Source organism: Passer domesticus, chromosome 9 (genome assembly GCF_036417665.1).
Source record: "Passer domesticus isolate bPasDom1 chromosome 9, bPasDom1.hap1, whole genome shotgun sequence".
Taxonomy (NCBI): Eukaryota; Metazoa; Chordata; class Aves; order Passeriformes; family Passeridae; genus Passer; species Passer domesticus.
The window spans coordinates 7,792,444-7,814,317 of NC_087482.1; the positions used below are offsets into that span (position 1 = coordinate 7,792,444).

General features: G+C 41.6%; 1 protein-coding gene across 1 annotated transcript; it reads right to left on the reverse strand.

The window, feature by feature from the left end:
* Positions 1–6,024: 6,024 nt before the first annotated feature.
* Positions 6,025–12,122, reverse strand: LOC135307589 (uncharacterized histidine-rich protein DDB_G0274557-like). The gene is made up of 2 exons (XM_064431997.1): positions 12,051–12,122; positions 6,025–10,649 (listed from the first exon to the last, which is right to left on the reverse strand). Exons 1-2 carry the CDS (start codon positions 12,111–12,113, stop codon positions 10,203–10,205), a joined length of 510 nt encoding a protein of 169 aa, XP_064288067.1. The 5' UTR covers positions 12,114–12,122; the 3' UTR covers positions 6,025–10,202.
* Between the last annotated feature and the right edge of the window lie 9,752 nt (positions 12,123–21,874).

Genomic DNA, 21,874 nt, shown 5'->3' on the forward strand with positions numbered 1-21,874 from the left:
CCATGTTGGTTGCCTCTCGACTGCACTGCAAGTAGGGAACAAGAAGGGCTGAGAGTGAGGGATCAGGAAAAGGTAAGGATGTGCTCAGCTCTGATTAAGTAACATTATCCTGCTTCTTTTGCTTTTGAAGGGTGGAAAAGCAAGAGGTGATGTCTAATGCTCCCGGGCAGCAAACAATGGGTGGGGAACGCTGAGCTGGGTGCAGCACTTGGCAGTCTTTGGGGTGCAGTGATGAGGTGCCAGTGCTTGATGGTATGGATAGAAGGGGACACGCCTCAGCCTTGTGACACGTGGGGTTAATGGGGCAGAGCCACACCATGTCCCTCTGAGGGGACCTGGGTGGCACTGCCACAGCAGTGTCACATCCCAGCTCTGGGCAGGAGAGGTAAAAAATGATTAAAAAATTAGTTTTTTATCTTCCTGGGCAGGAGAGGTGCAGGTCCCACAACACCTGCCAGACTGAATATCAGGAATGAAAGGGTTAAACTGAGGCCACCCTCTCCTGAGACAAGTCAGGCAGGTTCTGGTGATGTAGGGGTGATGTGGCAGCTTGAAAGAAAGGATAAACAGAGCGTGGTACAAACTGCTTGAAGAAAATGATCCAAAGAGTGAAAACAAGGCTGGGCAGTTGGGAAGCACAGGGAAAAGATGCCTCATCATGAAGTTCACAAGAACTGAGGCAGCAGCCAGCACACCCCACCCTGTGTGTTCACTCAGCAAGCATGAGGATGGCATTGTGGGGATATCCTGAATAAATAAACACCTGGGGTTTTCCAGTCACAGGAGGTGATATCACACCCACAGCACGAAACTGCAGGTGGACCATCACTGGCATGGGGAATGCTCTGTCCCTGCGCTGGCACCAGTGGTGCCACACCACAGATCTTCTCCCATCCAGTGCTGTGTGTAACCACAGCTGAAATCACACTGCTGGCAGCTGCAGTTCTCTGCAGAATCCCTCCACCCTGACCTGACACATCTTCAAACTGCCTTGCACAGAACTGCACCATCTACTAAAAAAAAAGTTAAAACAGTATTTTTCTCTTTTGCTTCAGCAATATGCCCAACCTTTTCCTTTCCCCACTTTTATTTATGACTCCTCTCGGCTGTCTCTGCCACTGAGATATTCATCCACGTGTTCCCATCATTTCAGGTTCCCTTCCTGGGCCATCCAATCCCTCAGCTGTTACAGCTCCTCATAACCCACATTTTGTGAACAACCACAACTCCCACAGTGATGTCCATTTCAGCCCATTCCACACAGAAGCGGAAAAATTTCTTCCTGAGAAGGAATTAATGCAAGAGAAGTGGAGATCAGTAAATGACTACAATAAAAATACCCTTCAGCTTTCCTTTTTATTCTTCCATATTTTTCCAGCAGCTGCTTAAAAACTGGTATTCAGCAATAAAATGACCTGATAACATTTAGGTCTTTGAGACATAGATATTTTATTTACTGAAAAAGTGTTACTAAACCACTTTACAAAAACATTCACCAGGCTTTGCAGCATTTCCAGGAAAATGCATACAATTCCTCCTCTCTTTATGCAATCATTGTTTGCTCCTGTTCAAGCTGACAGATGGTATGAAAGTTTTGCACTTGACATCCATAATTGTCTTTCCCACAGGCGTGTGCTCATCGATGATGTGCTCATTGCATCACCTCCTGACTTGGAACATTTTTTTAAAAAGCTGTTTCACATATGAAATCCTGGGAAAGGTGAGGGCAGGAACGGGTATTTCCACTTTTGCTCCTGGTTGTGGGCTGTGCAAGTGATGTGATGTGTTTGAAACCCAGATGTTAACATGGTCACTGTATAAATACATCAATAAAAATCGTCCAGGCTCTTGTCCATTCACACTGACTGGACTGTGGCCATCTAAGAAACCACCTGAAAAATAAAGACACATTCTGTTAGTCAAAGGGACTCTCACAACGTCAGGTGGCACTTGCAGGGAAATTGTCCATCAGCTCTGCCATGTTAGATTAAAAGGAAGCACTAAATTGCCTCATGTTTTGAAGTATTTTATATTTTATTTCACACTATAATTTTTTTAACAGCCAAATAAGATTTAGTTTCTCAAGCAAGGGAAAATGTGCCGGAGAGTGTATTGAAATCAAGTTTCTGGCTCAGCGAGGGGAGGTGACCTGAGCTCAGTGCAGGAAAGAAGCTGTTGCTGTGGGATTGCACCCAAGGAGCTGTGGGCCAGCCTGGAGAGTGCTGCCTTTATGTCACACCCAGGGGACAGTGATGAGTGAGAGGCCAAGGCTGGCTATAAAAAGACCTTGCAGCAACTGGATAAAGCACATCTTGGCACTATTAATGGATACAGAAGGGACAGGGGTCAAGAAGCTCTTTGCCAAAATAACCTTCATTGCACTGTAATGTCAGAGACAAGGGAAGAGCTCCATGAACTCAAGAACATTTCATTAATAATTATTAGTACAATATTAATAAACTATTATTTACATTATTTATATTAAATAATTTAAGTATTTCTATTAAATAATTTATTTATATATTTATGTTAAATGTTTCTATTATTAATTTAATTTATTATTTATTTATTAGTTCAATGAGGCATCTGTTTCTCCCTTTTCTCATCTGGGAAGAGAAACAGATGACCCAAAATGCCAGTGCTTTTTCACCAGCTTTTTTTCAAAGGCATTTCAAATTCCTGCAGTCAGAGGAATTGCTGAGGACATGTCCCCTGTAGTTCACTACTAATATATAGACAGGTTGGGTTTGTGGTTTTTTTTTTCTTTTTCTTTTTTTTTTCGTTTTGTTTTGTTTAGGTTTTTTGTTGTTGTTGTTGTTGTTATTGTTTGTTTGTTTTTTTGGGTTTTTTGTGGGTTTTTTTGCATGAAGCTATGCTGGCAGTCTGGAAATTTGTGAGGAGGGTAATGGAATATTGCAACAGCCCAGGAAACTGCATATTGTACTAGTAGAAAAAAAATAGGAAGAGCAGAAACAAAGTTTCCTCCTCCTTTAGGCACAAAATACACAAACAAAAGATTTTGAAAATGTACAGATTGGCATAGCAGAGGAGTTAGCACATAATCAAGGACATTTTTAAAACCTGCTGAAATGCCATGAAAATTCAGGGCTATAAACATGTGGGATGCTCCAAGTCTGAATTGGAATATTCAGCACATTCGTCACTGGGCTGGAAAATGTTGCTGGTCTTCCAATTTCAGGGGTTGAAGGACAACAGAAGCATCTCAAACTCTGCTGATTGCAGGGGTGTGTTTGGTTGGTTGGTTTTTTGGGGTTTGGTTGGGGTTTTTTTGGATGTTATTTTTAATTACAGCAGAGTCATTTTTTGGAGCCTGGTGTAAGGGCTGAGGCAGAAGCAGAGACACGAGACTACCAGAAAGATGGCAAGGACAATATACAGGATGAATCATTAAATAAAAATGTTCTTCCTTGTTGGAGATGGACATAAAGAAATATTAGCCAGCAAGTGAAGGAATATCAGCCAAGAGAACACGGGGAGCTGGTGGAGGGGGAAGATGCTCAGGGGGTGGGCACCTCCCTTCAGGGCCCCACACTCAGCTGAGCTCTGCTCCTATAAAAAATCACTACAAAGTCAGACTGGCAATGGTTAAATGAACTAATTTCCAGCCTTGGTTCACTCTGATCCCACTGCTGAGTCACAGAACTCCTGCACGGTCCCTGCTTCTCCCACTTCCCTGGACACTCACCCAGGGCCCATCTCCTCATCAGAAACCAGGCACTGTGCTGTGGCAGAGCTGAGAAACTGCAGAGAAAAGACATTTCCATCATGCCCTCCTAATATTTCATTTGCCTTGGAATGAATTTCCTCTGCTCATCTTGTTAAAGACAGATTATTTTTGCTTTGCTCATTACACAGACCTGTCTAAAGCACTGTGTCCAAGGATGAAAAATAAATGAAAGCTCCAGTGGTGCCGTTACCCAGCAGAGCTGATGGATTGCACTCTCCTGTGGCTGCTTTCAGCTGCTGTGTCTCGTGAACCATGCTGCTAATTTCACATCTCAGTTACTGCAAAAATGCTAAATAAAGGTTTTGTTGTTGTTGTTTTTTCCATTTTATCCCTAAAAATGTGTGATTATTCACATGGCAAAAATGATAAATCTAAAGATTTGAAAAAGTGAAGAAGTGATGGCTTCAAGTCAGCATCACCCACACACAACTTTCATTTAAGTCTCGCTTAGCTGAGGAAGTACTTCCAGCAGAAATATTAATTTAAGATTTTCCTAACTTTCATGACCAGCCTCATCCTGAAGTTGATTTACTTTTGCTGAGTAATACAGGATTTGTCTTTAATTCTTGAAATAATAGGAAACAGAAAGAAGGCTTACTTAAAAAAACTACACCTAAAATGAATTTTTTGTGTGGTTCAGATATTTCTATTAAATTGGTTGTGCTATGTTCCCTTCCAGGAATTTTACATCAACAAAATATGGCACCAAAATCACTAAGCAGGGTAAAAATCCAGAAAGATTCCTTTGGAAAAGGTGTATTTAATGCAGCTGTAACACAGGGTGGAGATGAATAAAACACTACACAACTATTAAAATAAATATATGCTAAAATACCATACCTGTTTTTATGAAACTCTGAATCAAAATCAATCATTAAGGCCAACTGGAAAAAAACAAAGTTAAATAGAATTCATTGATTGTTAAGTCAACAAAAATCTGAAGAAAGATACAGATAAAACATTTGAAGATCTTTATTTTGTTTTTCTGTCCTTTTAATCTTGCATTTCTTTATTTCAACCAAAAAAAAAAAAAAGGCAAAAATTCTTGGGAAAGAACCTGTTTTTAAAAAGTTGCTATCTAGAAGAGCTTGAGAAGTTGTTTATTGCATGACGACTCATTCCCACAATCTGTGAGTGCACTGCCACGTGCAAACCTCTTGTCTTCTCAAAATCTGCTAAAGTTCTACAAATCCTAATTTCTAAACCAGGAATAGAAGCATCAGTGAAGAACAGCTCTGCAAATTCTTCTACTTCCACTAGAGGATGTTTCACTGGTCACCTTCAAAGGGCTCCCACAGCTCAGAGTGGCACAGAGGATGATGGTAAGTGGGTACTTATCTACTAAAAAAAAAAATTGATGAAGATGCGCATCCTGAAATTACAGCCCTCCAGAAAGAGGTCATAGTTGACTATTCCCACAAAATAATTCAAGAATGTCCTAAAATTTGTAGAAAACAGAAGCAAACATAGTGTTTAGTTTAACTGACAGCTGAGCTTGGCCAGGCTATCCAGAACACACTACAATCTCCTGGAAAGGCTGGAAATGCACCAAGTTCAGGGCACAATGGAATATCCACTGGTGATTGTCAAAGTGTAACTGCAATTCAAACACTGGGAAGGTCACGTGTGGCAAAGGATCCTTCAGGGCTGGAAACTGAGACACACAAACAGAGGACAAGGAGTAACTGGGCAGTACTTACTCGGTGCTGGGCTGAGGGGTCCGGGGCTCCCTGCCCGTGGCCACGAGGCACTGCCAGCTCCTGGGGGTTCCACGGAGCAGCCCAGGACTTGACCCTGGAAAGGACAAACGGGGCCCTGCCCAGGCAGGGCACAAGTGCCCTGGACAGGAGCTCCTGAGGCTGCCTGGGGTCAGCTGGACACACAGCCCCTGGGACAGAAGGTCTCAAAGCTGCCAGCACTCTCCGGGGCTCGAGGGGTTTAGGAATTGTCCACCAGGACCTCTGCTGTGCCTCCCTGTCTGCACATCTGGGTGCTGGAGTCACTCTCTCCCTGGCTGCACATCTGGCTGTTGGATTCATTGCTCTTTAGTGACTCTAGAACTCAATTTATTTCAGCACTACCTCACCAAGCTGAGTGAGGACGGGTCACAGACTCCACTCACCACCTCCTCCACCTGATCCTCAGTTCCTGGCCCCTCTGAAGTGAGCAGCACAAATCCCACTGCCTCAGCAGGGCCAGGATACCATTGGAAGGAATTTCCTTCATTTCAAATATGAGGAGTTGAAGCTCTTGGATTGCATTAAATGAGAAACAAAGAGTTTTAAATGATTTATTTGATTTCTCCACATGATCACAGTTATAGTTTTACATCAATAGGGTCTGTTACTACTTACAAACAGAATGCATATTAAAATGAAAGCACTCCTTTCTTCCCCAGAGTTACAAAAGGGGTCTCGAGCCTCCCCAGAACAGAAGCTTCTTGTAAGCATAATGATTTTTGAAGTCTTTAAGAGTCTGCATTCAAGACCTAATTCTAACAGTTTAATACAACTCAAAGCTGATTTAAGTTCCTAGCAGGAGATAGGCAACCTCAAAGTGACTGCAGACTTATAGTGATGCTAATTTACACACTATGTACAATTTAGATAATTCTCTATTCCCCCTACTGGTCCCATTTTCACCACCCCCTTTTCTCTTTTCCAAATTGAATCTTGTTATTGGTTCCACTTTTCTTTGAAATATATACACGAGAATCCATTTTTCAGTCAAGAAGTGCGATGGTATTTTACAAGGGAACAGCAAAATGCATGCTTAACTGCAGAAAACACACAGCTTCATATGGAACAGCAAGTCAACATCTAGAGATTCAGTGTTTAAATATCTGCTGACTGTCTTTCAGCTCATTTTATCAAGAAACAAGAGGCTTCTGCTGCATGCAGTACATGATGGGAAAATCATTCTACACTGTATGTTAGACTCTTTTTTTTTAGCAATACAAGACGCACATTATATTAGGATGAACTTTGATTTTTTGTTTCTTTACATTGTTTTACATTTCATTCTTAACTTAAAAAAATAAAAACCCCAAATATATATTTGATTGTTGTCCCAGAAAAGATTTTTTTTTGTTGTTGCCACACCTTCATTCTTTACATTTCCCTTTCATTTGCCCAAATCAACATTACTGCTTTGCCACATCGTTTATGGGAAGAGAGAATCACGGTCAGTCTATGCAGTTCTGTACCAGTTTGTAATTGGCAATGGTATCTGATAAAAAACCCTCTCCATTCTACTCCTGTCTGCAGGCTGAAGAATTCATTTTAATTCATTTTCTTAACCCCAGGCAGTGTTAAGTGCTGGAATTCTCCCAGTCTAGGCACGACCCACACGGCTCTAAGCAACTGTTGATCAAGGATGGAGTCAGAGAGGTTTTACTATGACCCTATACAAGCAGCAAAGGTCTGGAGACTTGTGCTGACACCAAGACACTTTTGTTTGGTTGGAGTACATAGAAACACATAGTCTAAGAAACAAAACAGAACAAAACTAGGAAAAAAAAAAAGTAAAGTCCACTGTTTCTCCTCCCTGGCTTGAAAGAGCAAGAACAGAGTTTCCAAATCCCGTGCTCTCAGGTTACCAGTTTTGGTTTCTAACCAGCCTCCAAGTGATCTGTGATTTCACACTCCCTGCAGGCCCAGGGCAGGCACATTCTCCTCCCCAGTGTCCATGTAACCATGTGGAAATGTTTCTGTGCATGCACATTTGTGACATCTCCTCAACACTTTGGTTCACAAATACATTGACTGCACATGGAAAATCAGTGGGCAGGCATTAAACTGTGGCTCACTGTTTAAGCACAGAATATATGTAACTCTAATTTAAATGAATGAAAGGGTTTTTTAAACACAAAGCAAATGCAGATCTGGGAGATTTAACACCTTCAGCGTTAATCAACACAGTGAGTCAGATTTTCCTCTCCACTGCTACTGCATATTCTGCCTTTATTCCATCTACAGAATTTTACTTCCATTATGCCTCTGCATCTGAAACAAGTACAGACTCCATCACCCAGTGAAGAGGAGCTTTCTTACCTCTGTTTTAATTAAAAGATGCAGTTTCTCAGAGATGTTTGCACCTAAATGGTTCTTCATCTTTTCTGGAACAACCTATAAATTACAGTTAGACTCTACTATTGGTACAGATGTATGAAGAAAAGTCTACATATTGAAACATGTTATCACTTTACTTCAACTAATATCAACAGTAACACTGATATATTTTGCAATTATACAATATGTAGAGTGTAGCCTCACACTAATAACATTAGATGACATGCAGACAGTTCTACTTTCCCTTATAAGAACAGTATATATTTTTTAAACTGCAAGGAACAGAGCCTCAGGGGACCCAGGTGAGCCCTCTTAAGGTAAGCCGCAGAATTTAGAATAGAATGAGTGACACAGAAAAAGAATAATAATCACTTGTTTTCTTTTCATGGAGATCATTCTGAGGAGAAGGAGCAGAAGGGGAAAACATATTGCACATGTGTGAAACAAACGTGAACTGCTGGAAACAAAAGGCTAAACTCTAGATTGCTGTATTTGCTCTCTGTGGAGGTGAACAAAGTGCTCAGTTTGCAGTTCTGCTGGTATTGTGGTATCCATGGTATGAAAGGGAAAAAATGACTGAACCTCTCCCATCCTCCCCACGCTAGAGATGCCATGAGCAAGCCAACAGGACAAGTCACTCTGTTGCTCCCATGTCCTCCCGATTTGGGACGCTTTTATTACTGTTTGTTTTCTGTTACACAGAAACCCGACTGGTTGGAGCTGTGATTACTTTTACCCATCTCTCACTGGAACTTTTTGCTCATCCTCTTCAAGGTTTGCTTTTAGGCTGGTACAGTTTTGCAGTTGTGATTCCTTTGTCTCTACTGTTTAGGTGTTAAGTTCTTGCAGTGGCTCAAAGTGCTGAAACTACAAAGTAGGTGCCATGGATAACTTTGTACAGGATTTCAGGATACAAATTGTAGAGAAATTTGCAAATTGTTTGGTTACAACACATAAGCAACAACAGCACAGCCTATTTTTATGTGATGTCTTGCAACTAACTGGACTATGGAAGTGAAGGTTTGAGCATAAACTCAGCCTGCTGAGTGCTGGATGTTTCAAACTAACAAATGTGATGAGTAAAAATGGTAAAGCCACTTCATTGCTAGCACATGGCTACATGGAATTACAGATTTTGAATTTTTTTTTAATATATATATATATATAAAAAAACCCTATACTAAATTCTAAAACAAACCTTCAAGTTTTAGAGCACTTCCACTGGAAACACTCTGGACTAGAATTCAGCTTCGCTGGGGGTAAAAATGAGCAATTATGGTAAACAGGAACCAAAGTAGCTGAGAAGGATGGAGGTTTGCCATTTTCATGTTTGAGATGAATGTTTTTGCAGTGTTTACATGCACCTGGCGGAACTCTTCCCGTGTGCTCGTTCAATCCATATGCTTACAAAAGAAATGTGGATCATGTAAATTCACAGTTATCACAGCCTTTAAAGTGTCTAAGAACTTGTGTGACCAATGCTCGGAGGTGCCCCCTGGTAGGTGGGCACCCTCCATTGCTACGGAATAATTACTGCATCTTAACGAGTTTGCTTACCTGAAATAGCAGAGCAGCTCTAATACTGATTACGTATGATATCATCGTGTTAATAAAATAAGGATTTATACAAAGCAGTATTGGACTATAACATTTAAATGCTATGTTACTTGGCACATTTAGTAATGATTGCTTAGAAATCTTAACAAGTCCAGGGGACTTGTGATGAAAATACTGAAATGTTTGAAATTGGTTTCTAACGTTTAATGGTTTTGGTCTACTTTCATATGCTATTCATCTATTATACTGTCCTATCAAGTAAGTGGAATTCCTTGTAAAGTCTATATTGCTAGTTTTGTGGACTGAAAAAATTTCTTTCCAAGCACAAATGTTAACTATACAGTATATATATATATATATATATTTATATGTATATATTTATATTATATAAAGTTTACTTACGTACTTTCATCAACCATATCAGGTCTACTTATTTTTTTTGCCCATTGAGAATAAAAGAGCAAGAATGCAACACTTGGTTCTGTCTGACTTTTTTCCCTGTTTTTTTTCCATAGGCTAGCTTTTCATTATGTGTGTAAAATTGTCCAGGGGTTTGGTGTAAAAGGTAGCTTTCCTCAGATTCAGCAAGCAGCACGTTGTCAAGGCAAGTTTGGAAATAAGAACTAACCAGATGGTGGTGAACATCTATCCAGTAGATAAGTAAAACCAGTATGGCCTGGGCTAACTGGAATTATTTTATTTAGTAACAGCAAGCCTTTAAGCTCATTAAATGGCCTGGGTAAAAACTGACGGTGTGATTTTGTTGCTTCCTCTAAGTGCCTTTGCAGCTGGGTTTGGAACTAGAGTCACGAGGAGGGTCTTTAGGCCTAGACTATGGTGCTGATGCCGCTGTGTTTGGGCTTGGTGCTGGCGGCGGCGGGCGGCGGGGGCGGCCCGTGGTGGTGCGGGCCGTGGTGCGGGCCGTGGTGCGGGGCGTGCGGCAGGTAGGGGCCGTGCCCGTGGCCGTGCCCGTGCTGGTGGTACTGGTGCGGGTGCGGGTGCGGGGGCGGGTGGTAGTGGTGGTGGTGGTGGTAGGGCGGCGGGTTCTGGTGGCAGAACTGCGCGTGGTGCGGGTGCGGCGCGGCGGCCGCGCCCTCCGCGTGGTGCGGGGTCTGCGCGGCCGCGTGGCTCTGCGAGGGGGGCTTGCCCCTCTTGCTACCGAACAGGGACCCTAGGAGTGAGGAGGAGTTGGGCATAGTCTGGTGAGGGCGAGATGGACACTCTCGGGTTGATGTAGCTCTTCGGCGCATGTGAGGACTGCTAATGATGGACCCCTAAAAAGAAATTAATAGAAAATAAAAATTAAAAAAAAAATATCTTGAAATGTTCGAAAAGGGAAAAAAAATTAAAAAAAAAAAAAAAAGAAAAAGTTCACACTGACCCACAAACTCCTCCTTTAGGGTTAACATGGGTGGATTATGTTAGAGAGCTCTAGGGGAAATTTTATCTCCACCTTCCCTAAGTGGCCAGTGGGGCACTCATGCCCTTCTTAGAGGATGTTAAGCATCGGGTGATTTTCTCTCAATATTTTGACATAAAGTGATATGACTTCAAATTAAAAAAAAAATGTCACGGAAATGTAACATGATATAAGACCTACGAGTGTGTTTTTAAAGGAAAAATACATTTTAAAATACTGCAAAAAATACCATACTTGCTTTTTTACCACAAAAAAAAAAGCGCTAGATTAAATGCAACCTAAATAGTTAAACATACAGCAGCCAATATTACAGTTACAGCTCAGATTTTAAAATGGTATTTAAATCTTTATTTATAGCAGTTTTCCACTACTATATGTGACAGTGCTGCTTCTCAGGCCTACCTCTGCATTTTGTGTTAAATGGAACCATACCATTTTTGCCACTAACATTTCTATGTGCTTATATTTTTCTGACCTATGGTCCAACATTCTCTATTATTTAGCCTGGAATTTAGTTGCTGAAGTTCAGGGTTTGTATTTTTAAAGAGTTATGGGACACAAGAGTAGTTAGGCAAAGTATGCTAGATTTAAACTGTAATCTACCTAAAGCAAACACAAAAAAAAAAAAAAGAAAAAAGAAAAAAGAAAAAAAAAAGAAAAAATCTGCAAGCTGAATTCAGAGACATGAACAGTATATATAAATGGTTTGAAGATGAATGAAATCTCATGAAATCCACATTGAATTCACCTATCTGAATAATTTTTTTTATCCTCCCATGCCCTATCTGTGCAATTCCATGGTGTCATGACTGCATACATTTAGCAATTGAACTCGAAAATAAGCAATGGGGATGGTTGAGCATGACAGTCAATAGTTGTAGCTAAATATCAAACAGCAAGAACAGTGTACTTGGTAACAAAGAGCAAGGTGGGCTTTTAAGCTGGGACCAGACTGAAATGGTGGCAAAAGGACACATCATATCCATTTAACCATGCTGGCAGGAACAAAGGGAACAAGGTTAGCTCAAACCAAAAATGGCATTGCTCTAAAACAAGCTGTCAGTGCTTTGTAAGCTGGAAGAATACAGAGTGAATAGCCTAGGCATGCATTTTACTCGTGGCAGGCAGGTTATATATATGTGTATATATATATATGTTAGAAGAAAAAAGAGCAAAAAAATATGTATGTATATAAAAGAAAGGTTTGAAATGCACATCATCACATCCAGCTAGACATCAGGAACTTCCTACTTACTTCCATATTGCTGTCTAGCGATCCTGCACTGCTGCGTCGCCCACGCTTGCCTGCCCAGGACATGCAACAGCAGAGATTAGAGACTGCGACACGACCGGCACCAGGAGCCGCGGCCCCACAGCCCCACAGCTTCAGGGCCAGCAGGGCCAGCAACTCCCTGCACCTGCCTGCGTTTCTAGGGGATCAGTGGAAATTTGGAGAGCTGCTGGTGCTGGGGATCGGCTCACACGAGCGGGGGGTGATTATTTTGTTGGTAATTTGCACAACTTTTGAAGTAGAGGTGTTTGGGCAGTGGGGTTTAGTGCTGCGCTTGTGATGCTGAGCAGCAATGATTTTAAAGGGTTTGGTTTACTGGAAGCTAATCGGCCATGGAGGTTTTTTTTTCTTTAAATACTGAGATATAGTTGTGGGGTGGCATTAACTTAAATGCAAAATTTAACGTTGAAATATTCTGAACTTCAGTGTGGGGCACTGTGAGGGCCATCGGTTTTATCAATTAATCAGTTTTATCACTTCATCGGTTTTATCATTTTATCGAATTTATAATTTCAATTTCAGCTTTGAACCTCAGTGGATTTCATACAATCTTCTTTCATGAGGTTTAAAAAAAAACTAAACTTAATTTTTGATCAGTAAATCTGGAATCTGTCTTGACATTATGGCTAGATTTTGTTTGTTTAGCTGTGCAGTGCTTTATCTTTAAGCATGTTGGATTTGTACTCCAACAGTCTCAAATTGCAAAAACTTTTGCCCAAACCCACACGTGAAACTCCAGACAGTTTGCCTAAAGAGCCAGAAGACCTCAGTGGCTGGACAGGACACAGGATCTCAGATTTTCTTTCTCACTTCACAGCAGAGAAAATAGCATCTGGCTGCAGTGGAAATAGAGATTTTTAGAAGATAACTTGTGGAGCTTTGCTTTGCAAAGTTTCAGAATACTTTCCTGGCAGGGTGCAGAAACAAAGCTGAGCTTTGAGGAGCCCTCCTGGTGCTCAGAGCTTCCCTAAAATCTGCAGGGCTTTCGAAACCAAAGCTTTCTCAGCACTCTCTCCTTGTTTTCCTGCAAGGCCAAATATCAGTCTCCACCCTGCATAGGCTGTATTCAGAGTTTTCTACACTGAGAGGTAGTTTTGGCAGAGAATGTGAGGATTTCAGCATCACTTAACCAATTAATGATGTACCCTCATCACAGACACCCCAAAAGTACCTGTGATCAGAACTAGAGAGCAGTGGAACTGCTCATAGGGCAATTCAGACTACCCAAAGGATCAGGATGACCAAAAACTACCACCTGCTGGATTTATAAGCATAGTATTGACCTGGTTGGTCACAGAACACTGCCCTGAAACAAGTTTCTTGTAAGAGCTACAGTTCCAGGCTACTGGAACATTCTCCCCTCTTAAAAAGAGTTGCTCCCCAGTACAACCCCTCTGCAGTGACATTAAATTGAGGGGAAGGCGTTTGTGGTCAAGGTGTTGTGTTTGACTTGAGAAATTCATTGGGATTTGGAACAATTTCCCTGGATGGGCTCTTTGTCAAAAGCTCACTGCTTCATCTCCTGCTGCAGTTTTAGCCTCAGCCAAACTCTACTATCTTATGAGTCCCCCAAGAAAAACTGGGTTTGTTCATCCCTTATGTTGACTCCTAGTCAGGTTTGATATTTTTCTGCTCTGATAACGGGATTAGTACTGATTAACACTCCAACCACTCTTGCTTGCTGATGCAAACACACTGCGGCAGCCACCTCGGAACTTAGCAGTCAGGGTTGCAAATAAGACTGAGAGCTGACACGGGGCATTAAACGTGGCCAAAAATGAAGGAAAACACAACAATCCAATGCCTTTTGTATATGGCAGGAGTCACAGTCTGATCAAATAACCACGGACACAGTAAATACGGACAGAGAGCGACAGATGGAATTTTGCTCAGAATAACTCCAGGGCAAAGTAGTACTTGCAAAGCCAAGAACAAACAGAAAAATCCACCTTCAATGCCTGTAATTTCCCTCAGATAGGCACTACTGCCGTACAGAGGCTTAGTTCTTTTTCTTAAAAACAAATTGATCCCGATTCTGTGCTGACATGCAGTGTGGTGGGTTTACTCAGTAAATCCCCTGGAGCATTCCCCCTGCCAATGTGTGTTTATTCCAGACTGTTCCCTGGTCTTTGGGATAGCATCCCATCACAGAAATGCCTCCCTGGAGCTCCAGCCTTCACATGCATCTCAGGGAAATTCTAAACTAGAACTGCACCCAAGCATGTACTGGCAGGATAATTAGTAGCTGTGGTACAAAGCAAGGTGGTATTTATCAAATCTGAAGATTAGTTTTGCTTAATATATTAAGTTTACTTTAATATTTTAAGGCTGTTAGAGTGGACTTTAATTTATAAAAATAAATTTTCAATTAATTTAACCTTATCTGTTAGATATGAATATTCCTTGCAAGAAATATCTTGAACTTACACAAGTGTATGCCTCATATATGAACATGCACTATATAGGGCCAAGAACATTTCAAATTTATAGTAGAGATATGAAGTGATTACAAGATTTTTACAAACTTAACCATGCCAAAAGAATATTGAGCTTCATTAATAAAGGCCACTGCACCTTGCAGAATGGATGTGTGCAGGACACATCACAGGATGTGTGGTGATCTCACAGTTTAGGCTACAGATCAGCTCAGTACATGGAAATATTTCTCACTCCTGCTCTGTAGTTCTTGAAACTCTTCTGGGCCAGTGACATAACTGATAGCTAAAGACTATCAATGATTTGATATTATGATTTAGTATTATGATTTGGCTTTGAGTGTCTTGGGGGAGAAAGCTTGGAAAAAAGTTTTAAGTTAAATTACTCTCTCCAATGACTGGAGAGACCACTTTTGAGGGGGAAAGTACTGTTTGCCACCTTTACATTTTCAGCTTGTTTCTGTGTGAAACAGGTACAATCTTAAGATTTCACACTGAAACAGAACTATTTTAATCCTGGAAATACCTTTGGTTTTGTTTTGATTTTGCAGTAATCTTTTTTGGCCTGTGGCTGTTTTAGACAAGCCCAGCTCTCAGTAACAGGAACCACTGCACCACCCTCACCTGGTCAGTACTACCTGGCTGTGCCAGTTGTGGAGTACTGGGGCAAACAAGAAAACTGCAATTTTTAAACCAGTTCAGTGTGTAAATACTACTCCCACCTTACAGATTAGTGATGTGGGAATAAAGTTTGAATTCCTCTGTAAACTCAATGTAAAAGCACTGGGTCCCCCAGCAATTCAAAGTGGCTGGAATTCAAATTGAAGAACCTAAAATCAGTGCAATGGGACTGTTTCTGGGAGAAACAGAATGGGAAACACAGCCAGTCCAACTCTTTCTGCTCTGCTTTAGTGACCAAATCATTCTTCCTGTGGAACAGTGGCCATGAGGGGACATCACACTTTTCCCATCTTTCTGTAAACTCATAAAACTCAGCTTTAGATTCATTAAAATTTGCCTGGCTCTAATATTTTTGTATAAATTAAGAATTTCAAGGTCTGGAAAAAATAAATTCAGTTCTTCCAGCTCAAGAATGTGCAATAAAAATTATACATTTATCTTTAGAGAAAAATAAAGCCCTAAATATTTTTGACATATTCGCATCTTGGAACACTTGGATGTCACATTCTGTTTTATATTCCATGGAAAGAACTGTCAAGGCACAAGGAACAACAGCATCTCCCAGTGAAGAGATCCTCAGCACATCCTTCCCACAGCTGGGAGTTGAGCTGCTGTGGCCAAGGCATGGAAACACTCTCAGGAAAGGATACCTGATGGACACATCCTGCTTTTCTGTGCATGCCCAGCCTAGGAGGCAGAATCAGTCAGGGTATTTGCTAGATCTCAGAAGCTGCTGAATTGTCACTCAGAGAAATTTAGTAATTTCCACAGCCTCCATTTACTGGGATGTCTGGGGGACAGCAATGGATTTTTTTCCTAAATAGTTCTGTCAAGTACCTGTGCAGCCAAATGCTGTTCAGTCACATTTCCCTTCACTGAATAAACAGTTAAAATTTTGAGTTTGCAATGTTCACTGGACATTTACCTGCCTTCCTGCATAAATATGAAATCAGGCCATTTTCTCTTGTTTGTTAGATTTATTTTTGATTCAAGGTAGAAAGGTCTCTCTAAAAATCTACTTTCCTACAGGCCCACACACTCCTGTTCCTCCTCCTTGTTCATCCTGTGCTTCATCCACAGAAGGATTTGAGGGAACCTAACTCAGGCCTGTTTTAGAGAAGCAATTTAATATGGGATAATCACTGAGGGGCAGTATCTTCCTAACTGAAAGAGATTTCTTTGCTTTTCTGTGGATCACTTCTCCCACATTAAAAATAAAATTAGCCTCACATGCAAGCTATTCCCTGAGAGAAGGCAGAATGATATGGATCATCTCCCTTAAGTCATTCCACCAAATAACACAGCAAATAACAGGCTGGTTGTTTCTCAAGTCAGTTGCACTGCACAAGACCAAACAGAAGCTCTCCATAATTCTCAGTTATTTCAGGTTAAAATTAAGTTTAGTTGGGTTTAACAAACTCATTGATAAACCCTGCAGTCTGTGAGTGATTTCTACTTTTTGTCATGGAAAAAGGTTATTTTCAGTAAGAAGCATGCCAGTTGTAGGCATGCCCTGTGAAATGTGTTTGTGATTACAAATGTTGGTTTGTTGAATTAAACCCATAATATGAATTCAAATACATGGCAGTGTTTGAAAGAGAGGGATGAGTAATTCTAATGGAATGAAAAAATTAATCAGAAATCACATTTAGGGGTACAGATACCCACTGAACTCGCATATTAACAATATGGTAGTTCTCATTCTAATGAAATAAAACCAAAACAACAGAAAAATATGAAGTATCTTCATCTGAGATATAAGAGTGGTGAAGACTAGGGCTTGATCTAAAATCCACTGGAGCCAAGCAAGCACCAATAGTCAACTTCAGCCTGATTTTGGATCAAGGGCCTAAGTCTTTTTAATGAAGCACATGGAGATGTGAGTATGAAAGCCTAAACAGAGAAGAAAAGAATTGAAAGAGCTCACTCTCTACATATTTGTATGCACATACATATACCCACAAAACACAGGCTATCATTTCAGTTTACAACAATTTTATTTATTGCAGCATAGCTAATGTCTCCTCTTTAGTGAAAAAAAAAAGGAAATAGGTAAGTAGTGTCTACTACCAAAGATATACAGAATATTGAAATTATGACTACACTGGACATCATCACTGCAATTGAAAGAACAAAGCAGAGTATGCAACACAGCCTATGAACTAAAAACCAAATAACTAAAAAAAATAGAGTTGCTACTATCTATGGAAGTACTTTCTGAATAGTGGACATGGTGTTCAGATAAGAGTTCTTGTCAGTGACAGGAATCTTTAACACTGAAAGATTACATGGCTATGCCAGGTGTGAGGCAAACCATCAAATAAAAACATGCCCAACTTCCCCTGGCTTGCTTTGGCTAACAAATTGTATCACCACTGCTTTCCAGTCTTTAACCAGTTAATAAAACTTAAGACACATCAGTGGCTTTGTGGGTTATCAGCATCCTTGTCCAATAGGGCTTCTTTGGTTCTGTTGCAAAGAGTACTTCACAACAACCTCTTTTTGCAAGAATTAGGAACTGTGTCTGAGTTACAGAACCAGAAAAGAGCATCAGGGGCACACTGGTGTTACACAGCTCTAGAGAGAATTTAGTAGGGCTTCACTCAGTTTCATTCATCGAGGTGGTGACACAGGTACACTTGAGCACAGAGTACACAGAAAGCGCTCGTCACACAGAGACCAGGAGCTTTCCTTCCCTTTCCAGGCCTAGTCTATGAGGGGGAAAAAGCAAAGGCAATGAAAAAAAAAGAAAGGAAAACCAAGTGAATTGCTCCTAGCACAAGTCAGTCACTTCTGTTTTATTAAAAACTTACAATTTTTCCTCTGTCTTCACTGTCCTTTAAAAGTTTCTATAGCAACCTACAACGGCTTTAATACTTTCAAACAGCAGCCGCTTAACAGAACAAAGGTAAAAAAAAAACAACCCAAAACAAACAGAAATTAACCACGAGCCGAGGAGGGGGGAGTAAGGAGCTACTTGGAAGTGTAAGATTCCACCACTGCTATTTGTGGAGGCATGCAGCGAGCCGGGGAGGAGAGGCAGCTCTTACCTGCTTCGGACAGGTCGCGCAGGGAGGAGCTGAGCGTGCTCCGCTTCAGCCCCTCGCCGCCGGCGTAGCTGTCCTCCAGGCACGCCCGGGGCAGGGTCCCGTTCCCGGAGTCCTTCTTCAGGCTGGAGCACTGCGACATGCTGGGACGCACCACCCCCTTCTGCTTCTCCAGCTCGGCTGCAACACACACGGGGGCTTTTACAGGGGTGTTTGTGGGCATGAAACAACCCAGAACGTCCCACAGGGAGTTTCACCCCTCTACCCACAGCTGGATTTCTCTTTTGGGAAAATGGGATAAAATTTCATCTTCAGACACTCACGGGACTACCAGCAAAATGTATCGGTTTGGACCATGACTTCCTTACTGACCACAGGAATTGCAACCCGGAAATGAAGAAAAATTCAATGAAGCTTATTGGAAGAGCCATCATTGGGAATTTCAGTGTGAGGTAAATTGCCCTTAAAATTCCTGCTGTAATTTGTGATACAAATCACAGAGCCAGCTCTCCTCTGTCCACATTATCTCTAAAATTCTTACAGGAATTTATAGTACAAATCACGGATCCATCTTTCTTCTCCACATTATCCCTAAAAATTCCTGCAGTAATTTATACTACAAATCACAGACCCAGCTCTCTTCTGTCCAAATTATCCCTAAAATTCTTCCTGTAATTTATGCTACAAATCACAGACCCAGCTCTCCTCTGCCCATTGTTATTTGCAGCTTGTCCAAGATGAATTCCACTGCAGCTACACTGCAGTAAATAGTAGTCAATGAACTCAGCCGGGGCTTAAGGCATTATTGGCTTTTTCCTTCTTCTCAAGATAAAGTCACAGAAAAACCCACATTATTTTGAACTTTTACAGAGTTCTAATGTGTTATACTCTTATACTTTTTATTAATGGTAATTTTTAATTTAAAATTTAAATTTTCCAAGGGTAATATTACTTTTTATTATTTTGATTAGCTGGAAAATGCTCCATTATATGTACCTTTGTACTTACACTCTATTCTGTGCTTTTCCATTTCTTGAACTTCTGCAATTGATTCCCTCAAATCATCTGTAAACTTCTTCCTGTCCTGAGGATTTGGTGCATTGAAATTTATGAGTACTTTGATATCTGCTCCTGGAACAGCTGACGTGAGCCGAATGCCATTGGGATAATCTGGAAGAAAAAGGCAAGAAAAACTAAGCTCTGATTAATACAATTACTTTTCTTTTAATAAAAATACCCACAAAACCGGAAAGCTTTTAGTAATATTACCACAGAGGATACAAAGTCAGAGAAATAAAAGTCTGACAGCATAAAATTAGAATAAAAATCCCTAAGGTACATTGGAACAGCCTAACTGTCAAATACTGAACAAATACTGAGAGATATCTTTATGTAGCTGCTGCCCTTAAGGCACAATATGCAATATATATCAAAAACAGTAGGGAAAAAAAAAAAATCTAAGGGGATATTTTTTTTTCATGGAACAGATCCCATGATCACCTTATCCACTTGTGACCAAAGTTTTGCTGAGTGTAAAGGCTACTTGAAGACATTTCAAATGCTACAAATTATCTTTTACTTTTAACTCACCATTTGCGGGTGAGTTGACACACAAACAGGTACAGATTTAGTATTTCCTATTGGATTGTTCTCCCTGTACATGCTACTTTCCTTTTTTTCTTTAAAATGAAATTAAAAGTATCTGTGAAATCACATACTGAAGAAGTAAAAGGACTGATTTGGTTTTTTCACCCTTCTTTTGACCCATATGATGGACTTTTAATAAAAGGCAGATGTTTCAGGAAACTGTCTTTGCCTCTTTTCTAGGTGTACTTCTGAAGTTTTAACAGCTGGTCAAAAATACCTCCTGGTTGAGACAGAATGTTCATTTACAGAAAGATACTCAGAATGAAAATATGTTCTGTGTTGAGAGCTTTGTAACAAGCTAGCTCCGAGCTAAAGCTCACAGTGAGATTAATTTGACCAAGATAGAAAATGAGGGGAGTTGCCTTCCAATTAAACTGTGTCCTTGGCCCGCGGATGAAGTAATGCACAGACACAGGTGGTGGAGAAAAACAGCCTGGGAAAGTAATAAGTAGTTATACCAAAATAGCACGTAAATAGCTGATAGCTAGTTAGCCAATGGTGAGCTGGGATTTTGCACTATGCATGAGCTAATTAAAAGGTGTATAATAATCCGTAATTCGGGAATAAAGACGAGACTTGTCGATCATCATATGGTGAGCAAGTCTTCCTTCTCCATCAAATGGTGACCCCGACGTCGACGACTACGGACAGACACGGCTGCCACGGATGGGGAAGTAGGAGCGGGTCCTTCTGAAGCAAGGGGGGGGACGGCAAACGACCACTGCGGGTCGCGGCCCTAGGAGCTATAAATATAGTCCTAGCCTACGTGCTGCCGAAGTCTGTAAGCCTTGCAACAGCGCTGATTAGAAATGGAAAGGCAAGCAGCATATGATTTATTTATTTGCTTTTTAAAAAAGCGGCAGATTAAAGACATGGACTTGCAGAGAGAGCTCCCACAGTTGTTAGATTACGGGTACGCTACAGGGTTGTTTTTCAACCCCCATATGGTCCATGAGCTAACAGAGTGGCGTAAGTTCGGGACCAGGAGGGCGGTTACGCGCACCGCGGGACAGCCCGGGGCAGACGCGGAGGCGAAAACGCGTATGCCGGCGGCGCTCCCGGTGCTGCGGTGGCGGAACGGACCGAGCGCTGCGGAGGCGGTGTACTCGGTGCCGGCAGCGGTTACGCGCACCGCGGGTCCAGTGACACGCGCGGTGACAAAAACTCGCACGGCAGCTGTCCGTGGGGAAAGCGCACAGATCGTGAGGGAAGTGCCGGCCAGGGCCAAGCCGGCCAAAGCGAGACGCGGCAGCCGAATAGGTGCTAGCGGCGGTGGACGCGCACCAGTAACGCGAAACCCGAAAGCTGGAGCTAGGAGGGCTTTTTCACTTTTTGCAAGCGCACAAAAGCACCAGCGGTGTGGGACATTCTCCCGCTGGCTGCGGGTGTTGGCGCAGAGCCAGGGGGAACCAGCCCGAGCAGAGATCCAGGCCGAGCGGAGCCCAAAGGAGATCGGGGCTGCGCGGGTCCGGGTGAGAGCGTTCCTTTCCGCACCCCCGGGATAGCGCAGACTGAGGCTGTGCCGGAGCACATAGAAGACGGGCGCGGGCAGACATTCCTCAGGGCACCGCCCTGTCACAGCTGCCTAGCAACCACAGCAGACAGCCCATCGCAGAAATTCAAACAAGTGTCTGAGAAAAAACAGGTCAGGAATTTCCTTCAAGATCAGGATAGAAAACTTCTGAAAATTCACACAGTGCTTCATCCAGATGTTATACGGGGCATTTCAACCAACTGTTCCACAGACTTTACAGTTTGTTTACCAGTTTTTTTTGTAAATGTGTTTGCTTTTCTAAAAGTGATTGAGTATTTGGGTTTGATGGCTTTGAGTTTGATGACTTCATTTCCTTTCCCTTGCCTGAGGCAAGAACAACCTTTTAGGGGGGCAGAGTCTAAGTAAACTTCCTAGTTTCTGTTTGGACTACATATGAGAAGATTTAAACTGTAATATTTCTGTATACTATGGGCTTTATAGTCT

Bases quoted from the DNA above. Each gene is read 5' to 3' on its own strand.
- LOC135307589 (XM_064431997.1), bottom strand. From the start codon at position 12,113: ATGTCCTGGGCAGGCAAGCGTGGGCGACGCAGCAGTGCAGGATCGCTA. The intron at 10,650-12,050 runs GTAAGTAGGAAG...ATTTCTTTTTAG, and splicing joins CGCTAGACAGCAATATGGAA to GGGTCCATCATTAGCAGTCC.